We start from the raw sequence: 27,823 nt of genomic DNA, 5'->3' as shown, positions 1-27,823 counted from the left end.
TCCAAATATAGTTCGTAAAAAGGGTGTAAAGTAAATATGAACAGTTCCCATTGTTGCGCAATATAGTTGTATAGCGCTCTCCACGCGGTAAGCGCCTTGAATCTCGACGCGGCCATTGCGAGGGCACCCCCAGCGGCAGCTGTCCCCGTGTGGCACTGGGCGACGACGCAGCTGGCTGAGTTCTTTGTGAATTTGGCCAAATTTCGACCACAATGTTAAGTGCGGTGCTGTCCACGTTGGCCGAGTCTCAAGACTCGTGTGTCATTGACGAGGAGGTTCCTGCCCAGACTGTGGCGGCAGGGGGCGATGCTGCTGCCGCTGGCGCCCGGCCGAGGACTCCGCAGGTCACGAGGCCGCGTGACGTCACGTCCGCGCGTGACGTCACGCGGCTCCAGCGTTTGCGCGGAGACGCGAGTCGAGGTGAGAGCGGCGCCGTCGTGCGGGACGCGCGCACACAGAGGACGAACATTACAACACCACTCACTCACCATACACACTCACCATACTCACTCACCACTCACTCAACCCACACACAACACACACAGAGGACGAACATTACAACACCACTCACTCACCATACACACTCACCATACTCACTCACCACTCACTCAACCCACACACAACACACACAGAGGACGAACATTACAACACCACTCACTCACCATACACACTCACCATACTCACTCACCACTCACTCAACCCACACACAACACACACAGAGGACGAACATTACAACACCACTCACTCACCATACACACTCACCATACTCACTCACCACTCACTCAACCCACACACAACACACACAGAGGACGAACATTACAACACCACTCACTCACCATACACACTCACCATACTCACTCACCACTCACTCAACCCACACACAACACACACAGAGGACGAACATTACAACACCACTCACTCACCATACTCACTCACCACTCACTCAACCCACACACAACACACACAGAGGACGAACATTACAACACCACTCACTCACCATACACACTCACCATACTCACTCACCACTCACTCAACCCACACACAACACACACAGAGGACGAACATTACAACACCACTCACTCACCATACACACTCACCATACTCACTCACCACTCACTCAACCCACACACAACACACACAGAGGACGAACATTACAACACCACTCACTCACCATACTCACTCACCACTCACTCAACCCACACACAACACACACAGAGGACGAACATTACAACACCACTCACTCACCATACACACTCACCATACTCACTCACCACTCACTCAACCCACACACAACACACACAGAGGACGAACATTACAACACCACTCACTCACCATACTCACTCACCACTCACTCAACCCACACACAACACACACAGAGGACGAACATTACAACACCACTCACTCACCATACACACTCACCATACTCACTCACCACTCACTCAACCCACACACAACACACACAGAGGACGAACATTACAACACCACTCACTCACCATACTCACTCACCACTCACTCAACCCACACACAACACACACAGAGGACGAACATTACAACACCACTCACTCACCATACACACTCACCATACTCACTCACCACTCACTCAACCCACACACAACACACACAGAGGACGAACATTACAACACCACTCACTCACCATACTCACTCACCACTCACTCAACCCACACACAACACACACAGAGGACGAACATTACAACACCACTCACTCACCATACACACTCACCATACTCACTCACCACTCACTCAACCCACACACAACACACACAGAGGACGAACATTACAACACCACTCACTCACCATACACACTCACCATACTCACTCACCACTCACTCAACCCACACACAACACACACAGAGGACGAACATTACAACACCACTCACTCACCATACACACTCACCATACTCACTCACCACTCACTCAACCCACACACAACACACACAGAGGACGAACATTACAACACCACTCACTCACCATACTCACTCACCACTCACTCAACCCACACACAACACACACAGAGGACGAGCATTACAACACCACTCACTCACCATACACACTCACCATACTCACTCACCACTCACTCAACCCACACACAACACACACAGAGGACGAACATTACAACACCACTCACTCACCACACACACTCACCATACTCACTCACCACTCACTCAACCCACACACAACACACTCAGCACACTCACACTCACCACACTCAGCACACTCACACTCACCACACTCAGCACACACACTCACCACACACTCACCATACACTCACCACACTCAGCACACTCACCACACACTCACCACACTCAGCACACACCGCGCCCGACGGGACCTGCCCAGCACGAGCAGCACAGACGCCATCGTCTGACCGCTCTGCTGCTGCTGCTGTGAATGTCGCCGGTAGACGCAGCAGCAGTGACGAGCTGTCACTGTTGTGAGTGACAACATCAGCAGCCACCTACCATTTGTGTGATTGATAAGTCAGACACGTGTCACTGCGGTGGGTGGCTGCGATGTCGGTGATAGCGATTCAGAAATATGCGTTGAGAGAATTCGGCTACTATACATGTTCGCCACTTCGTTGAGCTATCCTTTATGGCCAGTCAAGAGTTGTGTAGCCCAGTGGGCCTTACCTGGTCAAATAAAACAGTGACACGTCAGTGAGTGACAAATCAGGCCCCGGTCACGAAGGTCCTCTCGTGGAATGGCCGAACCGTGTGGCACGGCCCTGCCGGGTGGTCAGAGCGAGCGGACAGCACAACCACCTGGAATGGCGTCGCATTCGGAGACTACGGGTTTACAATCTGATGGTCTGGAAACACTGGGAAATTGGAACGCAGAGGATCTACGAATCATTTTCTCTTCCTCGATACGAATACGTGAGGCGCATCTGCCCCTCGTTGCCCTCTATGGCTGTGGTCCGTGACACGCGATGGGGATGGTGGTGGTGGTGATGGTGGTGGTTATGGTGGTGGTGATGGTGGTGGTGATGGTAGTGGTGGTGGTGGTGATGATGATGATGGTGGTGGTGGTGGTGATGATGATGATGATGGTGATGATGATGGTGGTGGTGATGGTGGTGATGATGGTGGTGATGATGGTGGTGGTGGTGATGATGATGATGGTGGTGGTGATGATGGTGGTGGTGATGGTGGTGGTGATGATGATGGTGGTGCGCAATCCCCGCCCGGGCTCTCGGCCTGTCCCAACGAAGTGCGCTGCGCACCCGGCTGGCGGTGTCCACCAAGCTGTCGGTGTCCACCCGGCTGGCGGTGTCCACCCGGCTGGTGGTGTCTATTTTGTCTGTCGGAAAGATAAAATGTGTGTTAGCAAGTGTTGGCGGTGCAGTGTTTGTCGTTGTGTCCTTTCGGTTGACCAGTTTAATGTAGAAACGATGGACACACAAAAACATGTACATTAACAGCAGCGTGTCGATTCGAGAGGTGTCATTGAGGACCGCAGCCCCTTGCCGTGGGAATTTGGAGCTGGCAGCAGCAGCAGCAGCAGCTCCTCCTGCGTGAGGACCTGCGGGCGTGTTACTGTCAACTCTGCTCTCTTCGTGCACTGCCTCACCGCCTTGCACTGCCTGCGCTTCTGAGCGCTGTGTTCGTGCTGGCCTCTGTACAGTGTTTTTATTCGTTGTCTTTCATTCGTCCTTGCTTTATTTCCGTCCTGTTTCGTCCTTTCCCCGTCACGTTGCCATACCTCAGTGTCGTGTCATTCTCGGCACAGGAGCGTAATATTTGCACGTATTTGATCAAATTTAAAATAAATAGAATACTTGGCAAGCAATTATATAGATGCCCGTATCGCCAGGGTCAAGGATCGGTTTTCATACAGACATCGTTCCTGCCCAAGGAATAATGGGGCAGGAGCGTGAGCGCTTCCACCGTGACGGGACAGCACCGTCACCTTTGCCCCAGTTGAGGCCTTCGTGCTGGACATGCGGTACCACGGCCGCGCTGGGACCGGCACGGACGCTGGTCACGGGACAGGCTGCCAGACCGGTGCTTCTCAACGCCTCTCAGTCCACGGCACGCTCACTTACGAGCTTGCTCCATGTTTGTGGCATACCGAACCAAAACAATCACTGCGGGCCCTGCCATCCAGGAGTGGATTGATCATGGCCAGTTATGATGCCTGTTAGTCCAGATAATTCGAAGCAAGTTAAAGCCTTGTCATTTGTGCAACACAAATGTAGTTCTCCTAACATCTGCATTTTCAGCTTGTGGCATTAGGGGATTGTTCTGAAGTATTGGGAGTGAAGGGAATCTGTTCTGTACAACATTCCGTAGCAACGCTTCAGATTTCTCCCCCTGCTTTTCACTTGCAAGTTTCAGATTTACTGCAATGCACCCGTCCTTGGACGGGCAAAAGGCGAGTTTTAAAGGTGCGCCTAGAGTCTCCACGACAAGCTCTGTCAAGGAAGTTCAAACTAGTTTACAGCTGAGTTTCAAACATTCAACAGCATCTTTTATCTCCAAGCCCTTTACTAAATACCAGTGAGATAACATTAACCTTTATGAGCCCTAAATCTTGCTCTGAACGGAATCTTTGCACAATATAATTTACCACCTTTTGTGACTGTCTTTGAAAATTCTGCAGCCGAAGCATGCGTTGGCCTTTGGCTCTATTATTGACACTTCTGTAAACTGATACCAAACTGTATTCTTTTTAAATCAAATTTAGGTTATTTTAAAGAAATCACATTTTACTCACTTCCAACTTGTTCTCTCTAACTCTACGCCAATTATGAGTCAAAACGAACGGCATAGATTAGCTCCCGCACCTCCGATTAACACGGTTGGCTACGTACGGTGCGAACAAAGTTCAACATACATATACACAAGTCTGTGGTGTTCACAAGCACAACCCATTTGCCCCGAAGGCTTCCCAGTTCTCTGTCGATATTCATCGTATATTTTGTATTCTCCAAGAGGCAGAGACCTCTACCCGGTTCGCAGAGTGCCATGGTCTTGACCTGCCCACACGTGACTCCACGGGAGCCTTTAGAGCAAACTCGTGGGTGCCCTCTTACCTTTGCCACCAGTAGCAGGTGCCCGGGCGCCCAGACGCGTGACTCTGCGTGGGCCGGCCACTGCGACGCGGTGCAGAAGGCTGCGGGGATTGTGTGCGGGCACCGGTTCCCAGTCTTGTTCTTTGTCAAGGGAAGTGGCATGTGCTGCCCACTCTGACTCCCCAGAGCAAGAGCGTGTAGCAGTAGAAGTAGTGCCAAGCCTTGACGATTCTCGTTAGACTGCTTTCGTAAGAAAGTGAAGAACTTGAAGGAAGCCCATGCAGAACAGGGGGGGACATACAAACGCCACTCTCTCTCACACATTCACCATCTCACTCACACACTCTGCAGAACAGGGGGAGACATACAAACTGCACACAGAAACGTGCCCAATTCGGCAATCATTTTTAAAGCTGGACCTATGCAAGTTTGCTTGTTGAAGTTTTAAGGGGTGCTAAATATTCATTATTTAGTGCAGTAGCAAAAAGGGGCCTGGGTTCGATTCCCTTTCTGTGTAATTTGTATGTTCTCCCCCTGTTCTGCAGAGTGTGTGTGAGTGCGCTGGTGATTGTGTATGCGTGAGAGAGTAAGAGTGGAGTTTGTAAGTTCTCCCCCTGTTCTCTAGAGTGTGTAAGTGAGATGGTGAGTGTGTATGTGAGAGAGAGTGAGAATGGAGTTTTTAAGTTCTTCCCGTATTCTTACAGTATTCCCCCATTACTAAAGAGGCAGTAGGAGATGGGATTGTATAAACTCGCCCCGTTGTCTCAGCTGCCGTGCCGGGAGATGGAATCGCAGACACTCCAATACAAGTTGGCACACGGACTCACCGTTCCACCCCCTACTAGACACTGACTGCGCGCTGCGTGCCGTGGCGCCCGTGTGCAGGAGGAGGCGGCACCATGCGGGGCCGCGGCGTGCTGGAGCACTCGCTAGTGGCGCTCTTCGGCATGGGCTCCTGGGTGGCCGTCAACGCCCTGTGGGTGGAGCTGCCCGTAATGGTCAAGGTGCTCCCAGAAAGTACGTGGTGGTGGCGTCGGCGGCGCCACCTTCTTGCCCTTCTTACCGCAGTGGTGGTGACCGATCGCCCGTCCGCTTGCCACCTCGACGGCTTCCCCGCTCTTGTTGTTTAATCTCGGGGCGGTCACAGTTGCTGCACCGTTGCTTTGAATCCGTTCCCTAATGAGTTAAAGGGCGCTTGTTTAAAACAATCCATTTTATTTAGTGGCATCAACGAAAGATTTAATTCTTCAAGCAAATGACCTGACAGGATATATCCACAAAGTTTATATATTTAGTGACAATTGGTAAGATATCTTCATGGAACGGATTATAACTCTTTCATTCCAGGTAAGATAAATTAAAGGCACTGGTATCTTACACAATTACCCGCAGCATATTAGCATATTGATAGCAATTCAAAGTTGTAAAATAACCCCCACTGTGCCTGAGTATGAACGAAATCCGTGGGCAAGATGTGTGAGTGGACATGAACATTTTAATGCCAATCATAGAACACATGGTCCATTACATTGCTTGTTTATTCAGGAAAGACTCGCAGAGTCGCAATACTTTTTCAGGAGGGTTCTACACGTTTTCGCAGTAGGCAGCGATGTTGCTGCTGTTTGCAATCCCAAATGAGTAATTTGTGGGTAATTTTTTAGCACTGGGATGTTTGGCCAATACCTATGAAAGGAAATAGGAGGACCCGGAGGAAACCGGTGCAGAACAGGGGGAGAACATTCAAACTCCACACAGAGAGAGGCCCGAGTCGTGCTGAGGCACGAGTGTTACGACTGCGAGAAGACGCAGAGCAGACGTCCCACTCAGACACTCGGCAAACGCATCCACTCTAGACGTCGGAGCAAAATACAGTCGGGGAAAACTTTAAAATGCATAACACAAATTAATCGGTGTTTTGCTTGGTGTTGAATCCATGGCGTTGAAATAGGCACTCGAAAAATTCGTGTAGCCGATGGAATCTGCAAAAGGACTCGTGTATTTCTACGTGGAGGTGTGTGAAGGAGGCGTTTAGTCTACTGATTCACCGAGCAGTGGCGGTGTTCGCCGCGTGCGCTGCTTTGTTGCGGAGTTTCACCGCTGGGTGGCGGCGGCTCCGCTCGCTCCGCAGGTTGGGACCTCGCCTCCTACCTCACCGTCATGGTGGCCCTGGCCAACGTGGGCCCCATCGCCGTAACCATCACGCAGCGCTTCGCCCCGGGCCGGCTCAACGAGCGCGTCCTCATCCACGTCATCCAGGTCTCCATGGCAACGCCACCAGCCATGGCATGCACATCACCGTCGTCATCACCACCATCATCCACGTGTCATCATCCACATCACAATCATCTTATCATCTACATGCATCATCATTCACATCCATCATCCATGTCATCCAGGTATCAGCCGGAGGACGAGTGACCAATTGCCTCCCATCCACCGCCTGGGTGTGGATCTCAGGCTTCCACCCAGTGTTACTCATTGGCCCTCTCTCATGTGTTCTTGTTGCATGCGCAGCACACCCTCTGGCTGGCTTCAGAGATATCTTTCTCAAGCCTCGTTTATCGCTCCATTTTTTATTCATTGGATGAGCAGGCACCATTCCTTGCCCAGATCCCTCGCCAGGCCTCCTTGGGCTGGGCTGGTCAGGCAGGAGGGAGGGCTGGCTTCGGGCCTCCCAGCCTGTACTTTATTATACATGGTATCATTATAACAAAGATCCCTCTTGTAGCCTGTAACAGGCTGTTGGAGCAAGTGCTTTTAGCATTGACCTATGAAGGCCAGCACTGCGTGGTGAGCGCCACGCCCGATTGCCTTTGTCTCCCCAGTGTTGATGCTCATACACTAATTTAAGGCAGAGTCTACCTATGGAAAGTGTAATATAGGATCAGATACCCCTTGCCAATACTGTAGCCATGGCCAGGACTAGATCTTGGATGGTTGGGTAAGACACAGCCATGTTTGTGGCTAAAACACAGCAAGTTTACACTGCCAGCAGCGTGAAAGTGCACTGTGCGCTGGTGGCATCACCACCACTTCTTGGCAAATGACGGTCGTTGTTTTGTGTGTGTGTCCGTGTGTGTGGTTGGGGAGCGGTAGTGTAGCGGTTAGTGCACTGCGCTACGAGCCCGAACACCCGAGTTCGAGTCCCGCTCATGGCCAACACCAGTGACGATTATTTTACCAGTCCTGGGCCTCCCCTAAGTCAACTCAGCCTCAAATGAGTGCCTGGTGTGGTGTGTAAACATCACCACTAGGGAGACAAAGGCGGTCGGGCGTGGTGCTGGCCACCCACCCCCTCGTGTACCATTCCGGCCTTCATAGGGGCTCGCTAACAGGACTTGCCTCAACAGTCTTTTAAGGCTATAGGGTGAATCTTTGCCTTTTTGTGTTTGGGAGTGGCAGTGTCGTGGTGCTATGAACCTGGTGACCCCAGTTCAATTCCTACTCACAGCTAATATCTGAACCGGCCATTTGCCTCCCGTAGATCGACTGAACCTCAAATGAGTACCTGGAGCGATGTATAAGCATCGCCACTGGGGATTCCAAGGTCGTTGGGTGTGGTGCTGGCCATCCATGCCCTTCGTGTGACGTACCGGCCTTCATTGGTGCTCGCTTACAGAACTTACCCCACCAGTGACTTACAGGCTACACATCGTGCGTACACACACACATACAGTGCGCACCTGTGTTGCAAAACAAAAGCAGGAAGTGTAAATCACGCGGTGCCGTGTGACTTGCGACAAGAGGGGCTGCGTGCGGGCGGTGGCGCCGCGTGACGCGGCTGCTCTCCCCGCAGGTGCTGGCGGTGGTGGCATGCGCCTGCCTCGCCGTCACGTGGTCCGTGACGGCGCCCGTGTCGGGCCGCACGCACAGCGTCCCCTACCTGGTGCTCGCCTTCGCGCTCTCGTTCGTGTGCTGCACCTCCAACGTCACCTTCCTCCCGCACATGTACCGCTTCTCCACGGAGCACGTCAAGACCTTCTTCGTGGGCCAGGGCCTGAGCGCGCTGCTGCCTTCTGTGGCCGCGCTGGCGCAGGGCGTGGGCGCCGCCGAGTGCGTGAACGGGACGGGGAACGCCTCGGCCCCGGCGTTGCACGTTCGCTACCTGGAGGAGCGCTTCTCCGTGTCGGCCTTCTTCTCGGTCGTGTGTGCCCTGCTACTCGCCTCGGCCTGCGCCTTCGCTGCCCTCGTGCGCCTGCGGCCCGGGGCCCCCGCCGGTACCGTCCCCTCACCTCCGCGTTCCCTCCCTCACCTCCTTCCCTCCACCTCATTCCCTCACCTCTCCTTTGTTTCCTTACCTCGCCATTCCCTTCCTCACCTCATTCCCCTCCCTCACCTCTCCCTCGTTCCCTTCCTCACCTCCTCTGTCCCTCCCTCACCTATTGCATCTGATAGACACAACACCTAGAATCGTTGAAGAGAAGAGATACCATGGGAATTTGTTTACTGATTAAAAAATCGCGTGCATTGAGTCAATCTTGCTGGAAATTCTGATTGTGTAGGTGAACGCGCTGTTGTCTGCTTGCGGCCGGCGTTCCCCTGTCTCGACTGGGGCACGAAACTTGGGCGGCCGAGGCCTGCTTGAACATGGCAGCCTGCGTGTTGCGTGGCTCAGGTGAGGACCTGAACCCGGGGCAGAATGAGAACGCAATCCTGGACGATCGCGAGGAGGAGTCGCAGCTCAAGAGCGACGCGTTGTCCGTCGCGTCTCCCGAGTCGCCCGCCTCCAACGGGGACGTGCTCATGCTGCCCGACCGCGACAGGGGCCGAGCGGTGCTCGCCAAGAGGCAGCAGGAGGAGGGGGAGGTGAGCCTCGCTGCCCGGCGACGGCGCCCTCGGAGTTCACACGTCCAGGGCCGCCCAGCTTTTGCGACGTGACCTCGGAAAGTTGTTTCGGTTGAAAGAGTCTAGACGAAGATAAACTTGGAGTCACCCTGTCACTCACCCTGACCTCTTTTAGTGTGCCACAGAGTGCATCTTTCAAACTGGGACATTACCACTGAAATATTATGATGCTTTATGATGTCTTGGTATGGTATTCTGATGCTTGAGTATTAACATCATCGTCGTAAGTAGCGTTAAAAAAGAGCGAGATGTATTGATTTATGTCCCCTCGTGTGCGATGGCGTGGTGTCGCCACTGCCGCGTGCGTGCCCCGCAGAGCCTGTGCGTGGGCAGCGTGCTGTACCTGCTGACACTGCTGCTGCTGTCCAACGCGCTCGCCAATGGCGTGCTGCCCTCCGTGCAGACGTACGCCTGCCTACCGTACGGCGGCAGCGTGTTCCACCTGAGCGCCGTGCTCAGTAGCATTGCCAACCCGCTCGCCTGCTTCCTCACCATGGGCCTGCCCTGCCGGTGAGGCCTCGTGCCCAGGGGCAGCCCCCACCAGGATGCGCTAGTGGAACTCCGTTTGTGTAATGTATATATGCATAATTTAAACACAGTTGCTAAGCACGGGCGCAAAGGGCCAGGAATTCAAGCGACCAGCAATAAACAATGTTAACAAAGTTGTAACAGTTAAGTGTTCAACATGTATCTCTAATTGAGCAAGGTGATTATAAGAGGTTGAGCAAAGAGATGACGATGGGAAGAGGGAATTCCAGAGTGGACCAGTGCGAGGGAAGAAGCAGAAAGAGAAGTGAGGTGACCTGCAGTGTGGTGAGCGAGTGGGTGAGTAGATGAGTTCGAGAGTGGGTGGGCGAGTGAGAGGATGGATGAATGAGTGTGTTGTTGTGACGAGCAGTGTGTTAGTCGACAAGTCTGGTAGACCATAAACACGGGTGGAGGAATCATTGAGTGAAATTCATGGAAGCTGTAACCGTGGTAGTGATGATAGAAGAGGAGGCGACTGACCACCAGTGAGTGAGTGAGCGAGCGAGTTCTGGATCATCAGTCACCTTGGCTGCTGCTTCGCTCTTGAGTTCTTAAACCCATGGTCTGGACGGTGCTGTTTCAGTGCCCTGATAGCATGCACAGTATCAGCTGCCACTTGCAGAGTGGCCACCTCCTGTCTGTACGTGGTAACATGGAACGAATGACCGGCGCCTGCAGGTCGAGCCCCGTGCTGGGCCTGCTGTTTTTGCTGGGCGTGCTGGTGGGCAGCTACATCATGACGCTGGCCGTACTGAGCCCGTGCCCCCTGCTGCTGGGCAAGCCGAGCGGCAGCGTCCTAGTGGTGAGCGTCGACAGCGCCCCGCCGTGTGCCGCAATTCACACGCGCCGTGCGCCCGCGGGCAGCGTCACATTTTCGATATTCTGCTAATTCCAGTCTGCACCTCGCCTTGCATCGTATGCCTGTATTTCATGATCCAATCTTCATCATCACCATCATCTGCTTATCATGCCGATCGTGATCGCTGCGTATCGGTGACACCGGAGAGAGTGCTTCCCGCTGAGCCGTGAACCTCGCGTGTCTGCCAGGTGTTGGCGTGGGTGCTCTTCGTGGGCCTCTTCTCGTACCTCAAGGTGATGATCGGCACGGTGCTGCACCAGCGCGGCCACGCGGCGCTCCTGTGGTGCGGCGCCGCCATCCAGGCCGGCTCGGCGCTGGGCGCCCTCGCCGTGTTCCCCCTCGTCAACGTCTACCACCTCTTCACGCCCGGCGACCCCTGCTCCGGCTCCTGCCCCGCGTAGCCCCGCGAAGCCTCGGGTTACCCCTCGCGACTCTTTGTGACCCCGCATGACCCCGCGTGACCCCGCGCTGCCCCCGCCCTGACCCCGCGCTGCCCGTGGCACGGCCGCGAGGCTGTAGCGTGGGCGACCAGGCACGGCAGCGCCGGCCCGCATCGCGGTGCTGCTGTTGTTGCCGCGAGGATTTTGGTTCAGAACCCCGTCATGGGTTCTCAGTGCGGCCTGCAGCTCAGGGTGCGACTGTGTCGCTGTAATTTTGTATGTAGTTGCTGAGCACAGGCCCAAAATGTTAAGCCGCCAGGAACAAACTGCACTATCGGAATTGTGGTAGGCAAGAGTTGACATGTTTCTTAAATTGAGCAAGGCAGGAAGAGCTTAAGAATAGAGACAATGGGATGGAATTACAAAGCTGGGCAGGGTGTTATGGCCTGCCGTGTAGCGAGCGAGTAGGTGAGTCTGCGAATAGCTGGGTGAATGGATGAGTGGGTGAGTGTTTTTGTGAGCTGTAGTTTGGTGGTGGAACAGTGTGGATGAGACGAAACAGTCACTCGTGGGTGGAGGAGTCAATGAGTGAAGTTCACAGGAACAGTAGCCATGGTAGTAAGGATAGCAGAGTGATAGGGAGATAACAGACCACTGATGACCGAGTGACTTGAGTGCATCCGAGTTCTGGATCATCAATCACCCTGTGACTGATTTGCGTTGATTTCTATCAAGCGCTGCGAGGTAGGAACTGTCCTCCACTCCAGATGTGACAGCAGCAGGATTACAACTTTGTCCATATTGTGCTTTGTACAGTAGCAGCAGCCATGCTGTAATTGTTCAGAGTTAAAGACGAAGGCCTTTGCACGAAGGAGAAAAGTAGCCATGGAATCGTGGCTAAGAGTGTGAGATGTGGTGGTTCGGGCCCAATGTGGATGGGGAGGGTTACAACAGCATGGCTGTCAAAATGCCGGCCTGGAGGGGAGATGTGACAGGGCTGTTTGCAGGGACGATAGCTGCCCAATTTGAGACCACAGCTCAGATATGCGCTTGTTGTGTGCAGTAAGATGCTTTATAACTCCCTTACCACTGTTGATCTAATGGACCTACTGCCACTCGTCAAACTGAGACGTTATTTCAGAAAATGTTCTTCTCGTTTTTTAACAACAGGTGCAATGTGACAAACCTGTTATCGCTTGATATTCAAAATTGTAATATTTGTTGTTCCAACTAGTAATTTATTTGTACAAACAACAACTAGGCCGGAAGCATGTTGTCAATGTGTGCTGCTGGTTTGCTCGCACGCAGCTGATGTTGGTAATCACGGACGGCTGCGCCATGGCATGAAGGAGGTCGTGCCAACTGGCATTGTAAACGCAGTTTCTCTGTAAAACCTGTTCCCAACTTGAAGCATCTAGGTCAAAGTTCATCCGGCTAATCTTAAATAGTAGCAGCAAGTCTGTTCCTTAAAGATACCCCTAAATTTAAAAATACGTAAAAATATATAAAACATTGTAAAACATGTATGTTAAAATGCCCCGTGAGATGGTATGCTTTTACTCTGAATAGTTATGAAGAAACCAAGTGGACAGTTGTGTAGAGTGCTGGTAGTTTATTTGATGTGCTTGAGGCAACAGACTGCACGTTTAAGGCTCGATTCCACTCAACGGGGTTGGAGACATCCCTCAACATTGATCCTGATAATACACCTCATCACTCATCCACAGCACACATTCGGTAAGAAGGAGACACCAGTTCGAGATATGGTACAAAGTGTCACCTGAAACCTCCAACGATCCGTCAAATTGAATAGCATTGCAGACCAAAAGCAACTTTCAGAAAGCGGATGACAGGATTTCGAGTGGTTATGAAGCGGCTGAGTGCCAGCCACTGTTGGGGTCACGGAGTGGCCGTTGGCTTCCTGTCACCACGCGCGATTCCTGCAGAGAATACCAAATCAGGTGCCCTGGTGACAAGTGGGCTGTGGTGAACCTGTGTGTGACACCACTGGCAGGAGTAGGCCAGCGTAATAACCATTTTTTTTTTGTTATTCGGTGCACCCACAAAAAGAACTCCCACGTGCATGCGCAGTTGTGTCAGACCTCTCTCGCAAGACGGGTCGACAGATGTGGCTGGACGTCTCTGGAGAGCTAATACCCATATCAATGGAGCGAGACCTGGGTTGCATCCCGGATTGAGGGAGAATGGTTATCTTGTTCAAAGGGAGTTTGATGTTTGCATAAAAGTCACAGATAGTAACACAAAAGTTCACACCATGACATTAGCGTTGGCCTTTAATATTTGACCACTTCACCGGCACTTAATCAGATACCTCTTTACATTTCCCATCATAGTATTTATTTGCTTGTGAGTTTGGTGATGTTTTTGGGAGTGTTCTGATGGAGCCGTGACACATATGTACAGACATTAACATATGGTTCAACACACGCTCCTAACCTCAATTCACGTGTTATCAGACCTCCAGTATTGTTATCAAGTTAATCGTCTGTTATTTATACACTGATGGATGAAAGTCTTACGTTGGCATTGCCACAGTTATTATCACTCAACTCGTTACATTTGAAAGTTTTATCTCTCGGTCTACTTAGAAGGCAAATGTCCTGCTGGGTGCCACAAATCTCGGCTTGTCTCAGTGCTCAGTGCCCAAGGTCACGCTTGCAAATGAGACTCTCCTGGTCTCATGGGTAATGCCAGGGCCTGCTTGGTGTAGTTGTGTGGCAGGGAGATGGCATTGCTGAGTGTTGCCCCCATGTATGTGCGAGTATTCCCTGGGCACTGTGGTTTTTAAGATGCTGCCGTGCTGTAATGGGCAGCACATTGAACTTAATTACATTCTGTGAATGATGAGATACCCCCGCACAAAAGTACATGTATGCAGGCCTAGAAAAAAAATCTGATTTAACGACACATGCATGTGTGCAGCATTGCAGGTACACATTCTCTGGGCCTTATCCAGACCACCGGCTCTTAAGAACTGAATGTGTGGCCGTTTTGTCGGTGAGACCACCGACTAATTGAGTTGAGAAAGTCTGGGCATCCCAACAAACGTGTATGATCGTGGGTACACCCATCTCTTCAAAGACATCTGGCCAGCATGGAAGAGTAGGAGGCTCTTACACCAGCAATAGCCTGAGCAAGAGATTACAGGGCTTTACCTTCGGCTGCCTGACGCGTACCAAACACTCATTAGTGACACTGGTCAAACATCCAAATGCAAAATTCTGATAGCAGAGTCTTCAAACTCGGCGAGGCTTTTTTGAATAAATGCCATTTTTGGTTGGCTGAGCATGCACCCTCTAGGCCAGGGGTCGGCAACCAAAATAACAAGAAGAGCCATTTCTTTCCAATTCGGTACAAAATTCAGTATTTCAAGAGCCGCAATGCATCTATGTACATACGTACATATCGTCAAGAAGCAGCTCGTAAAGAGCCGCATGCGGCTCCGGAGCCGTAGGTTGCCGACCCCTGCTCTAGGCAGTGTTCTTGCCAGAGCCTAAGCGTTGACCCATAGCCCGTTCATCAGTCTGCTCACTGTTACCAGGAATTGCAATTCCATTATTAATCAAATACAATTCCGAGCGGGATCGTGGCAAGTTCAGCGGACGTGGAACCGTGCAGGGTGGATTCGAAGGAATGGAATGCGATTCCTGCAAGAATCGCTTGGTCTGCTCGCTCTGCTGAGCTCCAAGTTCCCTCCACAGTGAGAAGGGCCCTTTTGTTTGCGACGTGAATCCGAACTGGAAAGGGTTTCTGGGACCTGTTGAAGTGTAACTGATTAATCCAAAACACTGAAAAAGCTTAACGTTCCTTAAGCATGCGTTTGCCATCAGGTAAAATATATCTTGTTTGTGATAAGTTTTCAAAAATTTAATCGTTTCCTTGAATTCAGCCAGGTATGTATGTTAAACTTCTTTCGCACCGTATGTAGCCAACCGTTGCAATTGAGATTGAGACTCGGCGTTTGCTTTTGAAGGCAGACGCGTGCCAGGAGACTACTGTACGAGAATCAAAGGCAACTTTACAGAAGTGAAGGCGAATTAAGTTGTAAGTGTTTAACTTTGCGAGGGGCAAGACAAAAGGTGTCGTGACACGAGTCTATGTTTGGTTGTCAAAAGGTGAGAGGTAGTACATCCATGTAGTTGCAGGAGCTATTCCGAGGACGGTTGTGAAACACTGCAGGTTGTGACCTCGTGCGCGGTTGCTGAATGGGATGTATATCGTTTTCTGTACTGTTGTCAATTTCAGAGTCACTGCTGTTGAGCCCGTATTCTTAGTTCAAGCGTGGGCTTGGCTCTGGTTAAAGTGAGCCAGCTCAAAGCCGTGCTAAACTCGAGCCAGCTCAAAGCACGGTCTCAGCCACGCTCAGGATTTCCATGGAGCCGAGCCCGAGCGGAGCCAGGATTGAACCACTCATCCGTCTTTGCATGAAGCTGAGCGACTCGAGCGTGAGCCAATCCGTGTGAGAGGCCAAGCCACCGCTAACATTGCGGGCCTACATTTGCTGTCAAATGGGAGCGCGACCTGCAGATGCAATTTATCCCTGGGCCGTCAGTATCCGTAGCTCACGGCCAGGCTTCACAGTGCAGGCTTCACAGTACAGGCTTCACAGTGCAGGCTTCACAGTGCAGGCTTCACAGTGCAGGCTTCACAGTACAGGCTTCACAGTGCAGGCTTCACAGTACAGGCTTCACAGTGCAGGCTTCACAGTGCAGGCTTCACAGTGCAGGCTTCACAGTGCAGGCTTCACAGTGCAGGCTTCACAGTGCAGGCTTCACAGTACAGCTACTGATTAGCAGCTGCCAAGCCACCAAACAGCTCCACAAGCCATGCGTGACACCGCTGCTCCCTGGGTATGCGGCCTCGTTCACCCCACCACACGGGATATGGAATGAGCTCAGCGGATCATCCCCTGCACGTCGACCCCTGCCATCCCCATATCTGTGCTGCACCCCCCCCACCCCCTGCCCCGTGCATCTTGCCTGGGCAGGAATCGTGGCAGGGTCCAGATGGGTGGTCGGGAGGGCATTGTTTCAGAGAGGAAGATGTATCCATAAGAGGTGATGGGGTTAGATCGCGTAAATATATAAATGTGTCGTTAAAACCCGCCACCACCCAACACAGCCAACTAGTAAGGGTTGTCACGTCAACAGAACGTGGCCAATTCGTCACTAGTACAGCACATCGGTGTGTTGGAGAGCCAAGCCACAACATTTACAATCTAAGTACGCCGTTTCACCAGTAATTACAACTAGCTGCATCAAGCGACAGCCAGATTTGTGGAGAAGCCTTACTGTTTAGTTCCTTATATATAGGCGTAGATGTGTTGTGCTGGACTAGTGACGAATTGGCATGTTCTGTTTATGTGACAACTCTTACGAGTTGGTGGTGGCGGGTTTAAACGACACCTTTACGTAGTCTAACCCAAAACCCTTTCATGGATGATATTGGTCGCGAAAGCCTCCATGTTAAACTGAGTAAAATGTAGTTGTGGGCCAGGCAAGGCTCTCTTCAGGTCAAAAATTTAATTTGTAATTTCGAGCTGTGTAATTTTGAAAATGAAAAAGGACGGGGTGGTTGAGCGAGGTGTGTGCCGATGCGAGGAAATCGTTACTTATTGTCAAATGATTTGTTTTAAGACATCAAAGAAAAATCCATACACGTATGTCGATATTGTTCGTCGTGTCCTGTTTCCGGTGTACTGTATTTTGGCTTTGTATTAAGTGTGTCAGTGTAGATTGGCTGGCAGGAAATTGCAGCCTATTAGTTTATGAGAAGAGCCGTCGTCCCGAGCGAGCGAGTGGCCCGATTGCCGTGCAGAGGGAACAGCGCTGCTCGTCTAAGAGAAGACGGCTCCTGGTTGCCCTGCCGCCTGATGGGGGGCAGGGCCTCTCTCCTCTCTCTCCCGGCTGGGGGGGGGAGCTGGGCTGGCAACGTCCCAACGGGAGCTCTGAGATTCCACTCCCGTTGGGCGCGCAGCAATTTGCCTTCTGCTTGACCTATAATTCAATGGACCATGCACTTGAATATTGTAATATTCACCGCCTATTTGCCTTGTTTTTATGATGATGATTGTTGTAGTTTTATTGTTTTTGAAAATAGTTGGAAAGGTTTGTTTAGCGATATCAAAATGATCATTATAGAAAGAATAAAATATTATACAACGGACTCATCAGTGCTTGCGCCTGTTTATCTGCTGTATCCGTTTAATATACCAATAATTCCTGTATAGTAGCAGTACTCTACATTGCCGATGATCTCCAATTGACATGAAACAAGTTTACAGATACTCTACCACAAATACACGTTCACAAATCCAACATCTAATGCCTGTGTGCGACATTGATGCTTTTGACACCCAAGTGGTGTGCATGGCAATGCTCACCAGCTGCAGTTCCATGATGAACAGTTTCGCGATTTGCAGGTTGATTTCACCTGAGCGTCTATCGTGTCTTGCTGTACAATATGGATGATTTTCTGGTTATACAAACACATATCGGATCTCTTTCGGATTGTTGGATCACACACGTTACGTAACGTATCGGTTTGTCGGTGTCGCCCACTGCCAATCGACTCCATTTTTTGGTTGGAAAAAGCACAGAGGCGATGTCAACTTAACGACCTCAATTCTTGGGTTTGGATCATTCCAAAGCCAAATAAATTCGTATCGTCTGAACTTTCATATCGAGCCTTGATATTGGAATGAGTCCTAGAGACGGAGCGCGTCCTGGTCGTGTGTGCACGCTGTCGATGTGAAGCTGTCGATGTGAAGCTGTCGATGTGAAGCTGCCGCGCTATAATCGCGCCGGGGGTGCGATCGCGGTCGCACGTAACAGGGCTCGCGGGGAGCTCGGATCGTGAGGTTTGGCGTGCGAGCAGACGGCTGGGGTGTGGGCGCTGGTAAAATGATTAGTGATGTGCGTGACCCATAGAGCAGTGTCCTTTGACCCTGAATAACAAGTGTTCATCACCCTGATTGGCAGCACACAAACATAGGTTGTGCACATGACAAATACCCAGCAGCGTAGAGTTGACTTGGGGACTGATGTCCATGTCAATGCATGGAGACATCATGAAGGTTGAGTTTTTATTTGGGCAGTTTCCTCGGATAAATCAGCTTCTTAAGTGCGGAAGTTGTTGACTCGGCAGGTCACCTACAAGACGTAAAAAAAAAACAAGAATGTGAACTCGGAAGTTTTCTACAGCTCGACGACACAGAGTAATCATTTGAAGTTTCAATGCAACTCTGGGTATCCCTGGAATGAGAGACTGTGTAAGTGTTGTAGGATACTCTCACACGGTCAAGTTAAGGCCAATGATATGCATGCTGTGGCGCATGAGTGTGCTGCCCCTAATAAGAACATTATTCAGCTGAACAAGATTAGTGAATACTTCACATTCCCCAGTCAAATGACTGAGTTTGAAGAAGGGCTTCTGTGTGTTGTGGCTGTGTGTGCGCCTGTGAGCTCACATACAGTATGTCTATGCTAGGGGACGGCGTGCTTTTTGAACCCAATGATCCAGATGATATTTCTGGTCATGCAAACCAAGAGGTAGCGATTTGGTATCTGAATCCGGCGCAGGTCACTGCCAGGAGGCTGACTACCGAGTGCGGTGGGTCGATGCTACTCTGGCGCGTAATGCGAGAGGGCTTCAGGAGACAGCTCGTGCGCTTTTGCAACTCCTGCGGGCCACGATGTTTATTCTGCAGAATGCACAGACAGTCAAACAAACCCGGTCAGCGAGCACCTCTAAGAAGCCCCAGCGCAATGATTGCCAGGCGCAGGTGGGAGATGGGAGGAAGTCCATCCACTTTTGTCTCCCCCATTGGGGATGGTGTTAAAATTGTGGGTGGCCAAGTTTTAATTCACCAGGGTCATGAAATGATTTTATGACCACTACTCTCTCACTCTTATCTCGCACACAAAGTTTCTCCATATAACCTATAACAGCCTGTTCGGGTAAATGCTGTTAGCGAGCACCTATACTGCGCACGCATGTACGTGCGTGCACGCACATATAGCCGCATGCACACACGCACGCAGCTAACAATCTACACGCAGAGTGCGGCATATCATTCTATCAATTACCATAAACATTAACTAGAGGCGACTTGTGCCAACAAAGTGAGGTGTACCTTTAGTCAGACGATGGCTCCAGGGGCGTTCCCTTCGCCAGTCGCTTGCGAAAGTTCGTGTTTGGCACCGACTGCGCACAATCGTGGCAGGCAGCATGGCCACAGGATCACCGTGGCCGCAGCGAGGAGGCATGTGACCAGACTGGTCGAGTGCTGCAACTGAGACGCGCTTTGTCCATGGCGAGAACCAAGGCATGTGATACCCGCCTTTACAGCGAAGGGTGCCTTCCCTCCAGGAGGAGTGTCTTGAGGGCCTGGCCGGGAGCGGTTGCCTGCGACAGTCTCGTCTGTGACCCTGGGCCTCCCTTCATCATCTTGTCTGCCTCTCAGTCTCTCATCTCATGGTCAGGTTAGTCCACATTTTTCTAACTTCACCTGCCTCTACTGCCACATTCATCCCCTTACCGAGTTCATCTCTCGCCAAGTAAAAACATTCTCCCTAGTTTATCCATATGACCATTTCATCCAACGTTCTCTCCAAGCTCGTCGTAACCGTACAAGTGCCATGGCCTGGCCTGTGCATGCTCTCACGTGCGTCTTTGGCGTGGCGTCGTGGGTCGCCATCAACGGGATGTGGGTGGAGCTGCCCGTCATCGTGCCGCAGATCCCTGAGGGATGGTACCTGCCCTCCTACCTCACGGTGCTCATCCAGCTCGCCAACGTGGGCCCACTCGCCATCACGCTCGCGCACCGCTTCCGGCCGGGCTGCCTGGACGAGGTACCCCTCATCTACGCAATTTTGGCGTTAGGTGCCGTAGCTTGCCTCCTGTTGGCGTTCCTCTGGGACCGCACGACGGTGATCGCCGGCGCGGATCGGAGCACGGCGCTGCTGGCGCTCACCTTCTTCCTGAGCCTCGTCGACTGCACCAGCTCCGTCACCTTCCTGCCTTTCATGATGCGCCTGCAGCCGGGCTACATGACGTCCTACTATGTGGGCGAGGGCCTCAGCGGTCTGCTGCCGGGCCTCGTGGCCCTCGGGCAGGGCGCCGGCTTCTCGACCTGCGTCAATGTTTCCATCGCCGACGCCAACGGAACGGCGGGCGACAACGGAACCTCGATTTACGAGGTGCAGACGGAGTACCGGGCAGCCAACTTCTCTCCGCGGATCTTCTTCCTCATTTTGTGCGGCATGATGGCTGCCTCCATGGCCGCCTTCGTGATGCTCAACCACCTCCCGTTGGCTCGGCGCGAGTACTCACACGAGGGACTCCAGAAGCTGGGCAGCCTAAGGCACGGCGAGGTAACCGTCGCAGGCCCCAGAGAACCATCTCAGCGGGAGTCCAACGGCGCGAGCCTGGAGCCGAGCGCGCTGGAGGCGACGCACACCTTCGACGTTCTTGATTCGCCGTCCATCGCGGAGTACATGGGGTAAGTCGGTCGGTCCCTGTGGCAGATTCCGAGAGCTTTGATATAAATTACGAAAAACAGATTCAGCGTGATCTGATCATTTATTGCAATTACACAAGAAGGCTGTTTTGTGTCCCATCATCCAAATTGATCCACATTTTCTGCCAAAAATGAGAATGCAATTCTGGATTAAACCGATGTAGCTCCCCTTGTGATGACCTTTGGCATAGAGCATCTGTGATCGCTGTGGCCGGTGGAATATGACTGATGTGAGCGCTGCCACATTGAAACCTAGCCTGGGGGCGCAAGGTGATTTACAAGCGCTCAAAACCTTCATTCGAGAATCCTAACCCTCAACACAAGCATCGTTTAAGCGAGAGATTACATATTAACCTTATGATAAAAAATTTCAGTCATTCATCCATAAATAGCATCACACGTTCTTTATCTTCAGAAGTCGTTTCCAAAGAGATTACTGTATAAAGATGTTATAGGTCAGCAAGTCTGAGCTGGGAGTCAGTCTTGTTACATTTGCACTTTGACCTTTGTCATGTACTCTGGCAAAACCTTGCCCTGCAGTGAGTGCCATTTCTTTCCACGAGTGGGTTGTCAAATGTGGAGCCGGTGCAGAGCAAATGTCAATATTTGTATGTCATCATTACGCTTGTTTATCCAGCAAGGCCTCACTGCGTCTCAACATTTTCAGGTTTAAATACATTATTTGGTGATGCCGCTGCATTGGCAGTGGTGCACAAACACAATTAGCAGTTAGCTAAGCACCTACGATTAGCATGGTTGGCCACGTACAGTGTGAAAGAGGTTCAACATGTGTACAATTATCAAACTTAGCACATTCGTCAATAACTGGCCTTAAAATAAAATATATATTAGGCAACATTTTTGACAATGACCTCTCTTCATATCATGTGTTTATCATGTGCGATGAAGTCTATAATGTTTCTTTTAAGGCCACAGTGTGATTACCGAATGTGTTGTCTTTTACCGGAGGGTCCTGTCTAGTTTTCACAGTAGGGGCAACGTTGCTGCTGTGCGTAATCCCAATTGAATAAATTGCAGGTGAAATTTCAGCATTAGGATGTGTGGCCAATAACCATTTACATTGCATGTTGTTTAAGTCATGGGAAGAAACCAGAAACTCCAGAGGAATTTCCTGCAGAACAAGGGGAACACATACAAACTCGGCACATAAAGGCACAAACCTAGTTGAGAATCGAACCTAGAACGTCTTGCTCTGAGGCACGAGTGCTCGCACTGCTCCAACCTGTCACATACCCTGTGATGGTATATTGGTACATGAGCTCAAAGTGTTGTTTTACTCTTCATAAGCACCAAGTCAACACTGCTGAGGTGTGGTGTTGTAAATTGGAGAGCTACCCTCGGTGAGGCACTGCTGCCATCTGTCAGAAATCGAGCACAACAGGGGGTCCCCGCTACTGGCAGATTATATTATCCTCACCTATCCACGAAAACAACCGTTATCCCCACGGTTATCGGTGAATAAATGTCAATAACAGGATACATTTTAGACCATTTCCAGTTCACTCCCCTTACTCATGTGAGCACACGGTGCAATGAGTTTGGGTCTTGCAGCCGGACACTTCTGTGTGATCTTTACCTGCAGCTAAACATGGATGATTGGATGAATTTAACTCCTTATATGTGAAATACACGCTTAATATGAATAATTACCCGTGAATAATTGGGTGTTTTTCAAATCGATCGAAAATAGGGGTTGCAGATAAGTGGCCCGCGGAAAAGAGTCTGACGATAACGAGAAGGAGTCGGGGGACAGTTGTGTCCGCTGAGAGGGCACACACGAGGCACGAGGTCTCGGCCAGTCGAGTGAAACGGCCGAGTGACGCCGCCAGGTTGTGCGTTGGCAGGACGGACGCGAGCTCCTGTCGGTCGCTCTCTCGTCTCGAGTTCGTCGCCATCTTCCTCATCCTGGCCTGGGCCAACGGGCTGACCAACGGAGTGCTGCCCTCCGTGCAGTCCTACTCGTGCCTGCCCTACGGCAACACGGCCTACCACCTGAGCGCCACGCTGGCCGCCCTGGCCAACCCCATCGCCTGCTTCGTCGCCGTCTTCAAACCCAGCCGGTCGGTCTCATGTCAGCACCTTGGCACTCGCTCCACATTCACGGCACCTCGTGAATGGTGATGTTGGCAATGAATGCGTGGCTCTCATTGTGTGCAGGTCACAGCTGGTCCTGTCCATGCTGACCCTGCTGGGCTCTGTCTTTGGTGCTTACATCCTGGCCATGGCCGTCATGAGTCCGTGTCCTCTGCTGCTCGGCACAGACGCGGGCACCATCCTCATAGTAAGGGCCACTGACATCGACCCACAAGTCTCCCTGCTCCGCCGTCTCCCCCTCACACTCGCCATCACTCGGACCGTCGCCATCACTCGGACCGTCGCCATCACTCGGGAATACATATCAAAGTCGGGGTCATTTCACATGGACGGTGGAGGAACTTGTTCGACATTTGACCTTCCAACCTCTACTCCCAACCTGATCGGCGAGGGAATGGGCCAATGCACGTTTGAGCCCACGTGGCTGATTGGATACTTTTGTGTTCACGTGAAAAAACAAACCTAAGGTGAAGTCTCCCCTTGAAATACGGAGCGCTCCCATATCCCCTGCAGAACACAGCATGTAACCTGATGGACACACAACCCCTCGGCTAAAATAATCATGAACTGTAACCGGTAGTGACCAAACATTCCGATTCCGAGTGAGTACCTGCCAGTGGCTCCGCGCACACAGCGGCAGCAGCAGCAGCAGCGACGCCTCCTGCTGCTGCGAAACGTCGGCAGCGCCCCGCGGGGACAGAACAGCGCCGAGATTCAGCGACGCTTTTTCGAAGTAATCGAGTGGCGATCGTCACGATTCCTGGCGACTCGCGATGGAAAACGACGCAAACGACGCAAACGACGCCGCAGGACGCGGAGTTTGTGAGAAGCGGCTTCGTTATTAGCGGAGCTGCCGACTGACTCGATTCAGCAGTAAAAGTACAGCCACAGTCTACAGAGGTCATGTCCTTACTGTTACTGTAACGTGTAACAATACATTGACGTGTACTAATGTAACGTGTAACAATGTAACGTGTACTAATGCAACGTGTAAACAATGTAACGTATAAACAATGTAACGTGTAGTAAAGTAACGCCGCGCCACCCCGCGGGGCGGGGGTTGAACTCGCGCCTCGGCACCTCGCGTGCTGCCCCCCCACCCATCTCCACCCCCCCCTCTCCCCCCCCCCATCTCCACCCCCCCCTCCCCCCTCATCTCCACCCCCCCCTCTCCCCCCCCCATCTCCACCCCCCCCTCCCCCCCCATCTCCACCCCCCCCTCTCCCCCCCCCCATCTCCCCCCCCCCCTCTCCCCCCCCCATCTCTCCGCCCCCTCCCCCCCCCAGGTGTTGGCCTGGGTGCTGTTCACGGGCGCGCTCTCCTACGTGAAGGTCATGGTGGGGGTCGTGCTGCGCGACCAGGGGCACTCGGCGCTGCTCTTCTGCGGCGCCGTGGAGCAGCTCGGCTCGGCCGTGGGCGCCCTCGCCATGTTCCCCCTCGTCAACGTCTACGGCGTCTTCACGTCCGGGGAGCCCTGCGGGGGGGCGCCGTGCGGCGGGGCCTGACCACTCGTCACCCACCTCCTCACCTGCTCACCCACCCACCTCACCCACCCCGCTCACCTCACCTCCTCACCCACCCCGCTCACCTCGCTCACCCACCTCACCTGCTCACCCACCTCCTCACCCACCTCACCCACCCCACTCACCTTCTCACCCACCTCCTCACCCACTCCGCTCACCCACCTCCTCACCCACCTCCTCACCTCCTCACCCTCTGCCACTTCCTCACCTATCCCACATACTACCAGACTTTAAACAAACGAGTTTACTTTTTTAAATGTTTTTTAAAAATTCACATTTGCGATGCGTGGAACATTCCGAAAATAAACATTCACTGTGCTGCCCGGCGTTTACCGGTGGTGCGCATTCTTATTCAGAGCTCATTGTTGGGATCGTGCAGGCTTGTGTAGGATCGTGTAGGGTTGTGTAGGATCGTGTAGGGTTGTGTAGGATCGTGTATGATTGTGCAGGGCCGTGTAGGATCGTGTATGGTTGTAATCTTCAAGACACCTCTGCCTATGGAAGTGATCTTGTGACGCTGCGTCACCGCCGCCGTGTTGGCTCGTGGAGCCCCTTGACGAGGAGCTCCCCCAGGCGAGGGGAGCGATACAGGCGGCCGGCGAGGCGCCGTCGGCCGATTCGAGGCGCGTGTGGATCCGTGGCAGGAGACGGAGCACCCGGAGTGGGGGGTGAGGGGGGGCACCTCGACCCCTGTGGGCACACGGAGCAGCTCGAGTCCACAGGGTTGCCGAGCTTCGCGACTTGTGGTGTCATCCACCACCCACCCACCCTCACTCCCTCCAGACTGCTGCGTGCGCAGCCACCACCGCCTCTGTAATGAGTTGTTGTTGTTGTTTATGATTCGTGCAACTCAACCTCGAGGTGATCTTAGATTCTGGGCAATGACAAGTAGCCACATTTCAACACGAAGATCTGGGAAACAAGAGACGTGATCCCTTTCCGTTTCGAGACGTCGGCATTGCGACCTCACAACGTGACAATTCCCTGCATTGTCATGTGAGTGGGAGGATTGATTTAGTTATAAATCGAGTACAGTATTATTCGCGGGCATGTTTTCTAGGTACCGCGTGTCGGAGATTGCACCTTCGTGTAAGTTACATTTGTATGAACTGTGCACTCTGACTGAATCATTCCAGAGTTGACGGACACGGGCCCACAACCATCCACCCCTCCGCCCCACGTCAGTCTCCCCCCAACACCCTATAACATGCTTATTGTTTAACTTGTATAGCATCGGGGTGGTCAACTAAGATTGTGTTCATATTCTTGGTTCTTTCGGTTAAGTCACGTAGACCGAAAATAAAAATATAATAAATATGAATTCCTACAGTCACGAAAGTTAAGTCAACATTTAGATTGTGTTATCTATTGTTCGTGTCTTTGTCAACTAAACTCCGGGCAGAGTGGATCTCGCTTCGAACCGAAGTAGAACATCGACTCCTCGTCCTGCCAGGAAGCCTTGTGCTTCCAGGGGGCGGCGCTCTGCGGGCAGCGGAGCTCTGCGCGTTAACTGACCAGGGACACCCACGGGACGAGACTTATTTTTTTTTAAGTTAGGAAATACATTTATCTCGGAAAGCCACACCAACACATGGGAATCTTTATCATGAGGGTCCTGCAATAATTGTTTTAAAGATTTTTTTCAGACAATTCATGTTTATTCAAGTGGAAGGAAATTGGAGCACCCAGATAAAACCGACACGCACGACGGACCAACACTGTCCCCCTACATATGGAAAAGGATTGAGATTAGTCCACCATAATTACTTGCCTTCTCCTGACAAGCCAGGTGATGGAACCTAAACGCTCATTCGTGCGACGATCCACGTGACCTGCCATCCAGCACTGGGGGCAGCAGCGAGGGCTGGATGACAGACCACGTGCAGAAATGCCACCACCCCCCCCCCCCCCGACATCCACCGTTGCCATTGTCGAGTCATGCTGCCGGTGCAGACGGGCCCTCTTCATCAAGCACGCATCAGCCCCCACCCCTCAGCGCAAGGGGAATGTCCTACGAGGAGAGTCCCTTCCTCATCTTGCGTCCCTACCCCCACCAGATTTCTTCCGCCTCCCCTCTGTATGATGAACTGGAGCTGTCGATGGTCACTGACAGAGCATCCTCGGTGTACCTGCTCTAATCTGTCCTTTGTGCACCGTTGCACATGTCCTGTCGATGGCTCCAACCACTGCGCCTGCAGTGGTCCGCACTGCTCACTCGTTCAAGATTAACACTTTGCGCTACTCAATGAACTGGGGCTGACAACCAAAATAACAAGATCAGCCATTTTTTTCGAATTCGGTAAAAAATGTACCTAAATATTTCAGGAGCCGTAATGAATTTGAATACGAAACGGTCCTTAATAACGTCATGAAGCAATCCTTAAAGAGCCGCAGGTTGTTAACCCCCGTCCATGAATTACTACTTTCCCCATCTACGTCTGTCCCATCCTTCCTGCATTGCAGCCTTCTCCGTCGCGTATGATGGAGACGGGGAGAAGGGCGGGCACCCAGTGGCTGGTAGCTGACGTGAAATTATAAAGCCAGATGTTTTTTTGCATTGAGATTTTTGACCAATCCTAGCTTTTTAAGCTATGGGAAGAAACCAAACCCAGATGAAATCCATTAACAGAAAATAAAAACTCCACACAGAAAGGTGCCCAAGTCAGGATTCGAACCCAGACCCTTTTGTTGGCAGACACGAGTATTATCACTGCGCCACCCTCAGATGAAATTTCGATTAAGAAGATGCCATGTGAGAAAGCTTGACATGTTTATTGACATCAAATGAAATGTTAACCCATTTTTTTACAACCACACTGGCGTCTTCGTGTAGATTCATGTCTGGCAAAAATGTGCCTTGCAGTTACCACATTCAATGGTTTCCAGAATCTGCAAATGATGAGAAACTCCAACAAGACAGATTAATGCAGGCTGGAAACAAATGAAAGTAAACACGCACAGGTGTGCAGTATTGCATGTGTAGTGACGTAGTAAGGG

At 51.8% G+C, this 27,823-nt stretch overlaps 2 protein-coding genes across 3 annotated transcripts; both read left to right on the top strand.

Moving 5' to 3' along the window:
- The first annotated feature begins 397 nt into the window (after positions 1-397).
- LOC144949548 (solute carrier family 52, riboflavin transporter, member 2-like) lies at positions 398-17,960 on the top strand. Its single transcript, XM_078879475.1, has 8 exons — positions 398-420; positions 5,921-6,052; positions 7,164-7,291; positions 8,832-9,252; positions 9,651-9,841; positions 10,197-10,390; positions 11,087-11,210; positions 11,456-17,960. The coding sequence occupies exons 2-8, from the start codon at positions 5,935-5,937 to the stop codon at positions 11,666-11,668; spliced, it is 1,389 nt and encodes a 462-aa protein (XP_078735601.1). The 5' UTR covers positions 398-420; positions 5,921-5,934; the 3' UTR covers positions 11,669-17,960.
- A 1,840-nt stretch (positions 17,961-19,800) lies between these two features.
- Positions 19,801-25,123, top strand: LOC144949472 (riboflavin transporter 2-like). Of its 2 annotated transcripts, none has more exons than XM_078879392.1 (4): positions 19,801-21,170; positions 23,054-23,269; positions 23,367-23,490; positions 24,590-25,123. In XM_078879392.1, exons 1-4 carry the CDS (start codon positions 20,308-20,310, stop codon positions 24,806-24,808), a joined length of 1,422 nt encoding a protein of 473 aa, XP_078735518.1. In that variant the 5' UTR covers positions 19,801-20,307; the 3' UTR covers positions 24,809-25,123. The 2 variants fall into 2 exon arrangements, with proteins under 2 accessions (XP_078735518.1, XP_078735517.1); XM_078879391.1 differs by having other exon boundaries at positions 23,039-23,269.
- Positions 25,124-27,823: the final 2,700 nt, after the last annotated feature.

This window comes from Lampetra fluviatilis, chromosome 54, assembly GCF_964198595.1.
Source record: "Lampetra fluviatilis chromosome 54, kcLamFluv1.1, whole genome shotgun sequence".
NCBI classification, from domain to species: domain Eukaryota; kingdom Metazoa; phylum Chordata; class Hyperoartia; order Petromyzontiformes; family Petromyzontidae; genus Lampetra; species Lampetra fluviatilis.
The sequence above is the reverse complement of the archived record's forward strand: the minus strand, read 5'-3'. Positions and strand labels throughout refer to the sequence as shown.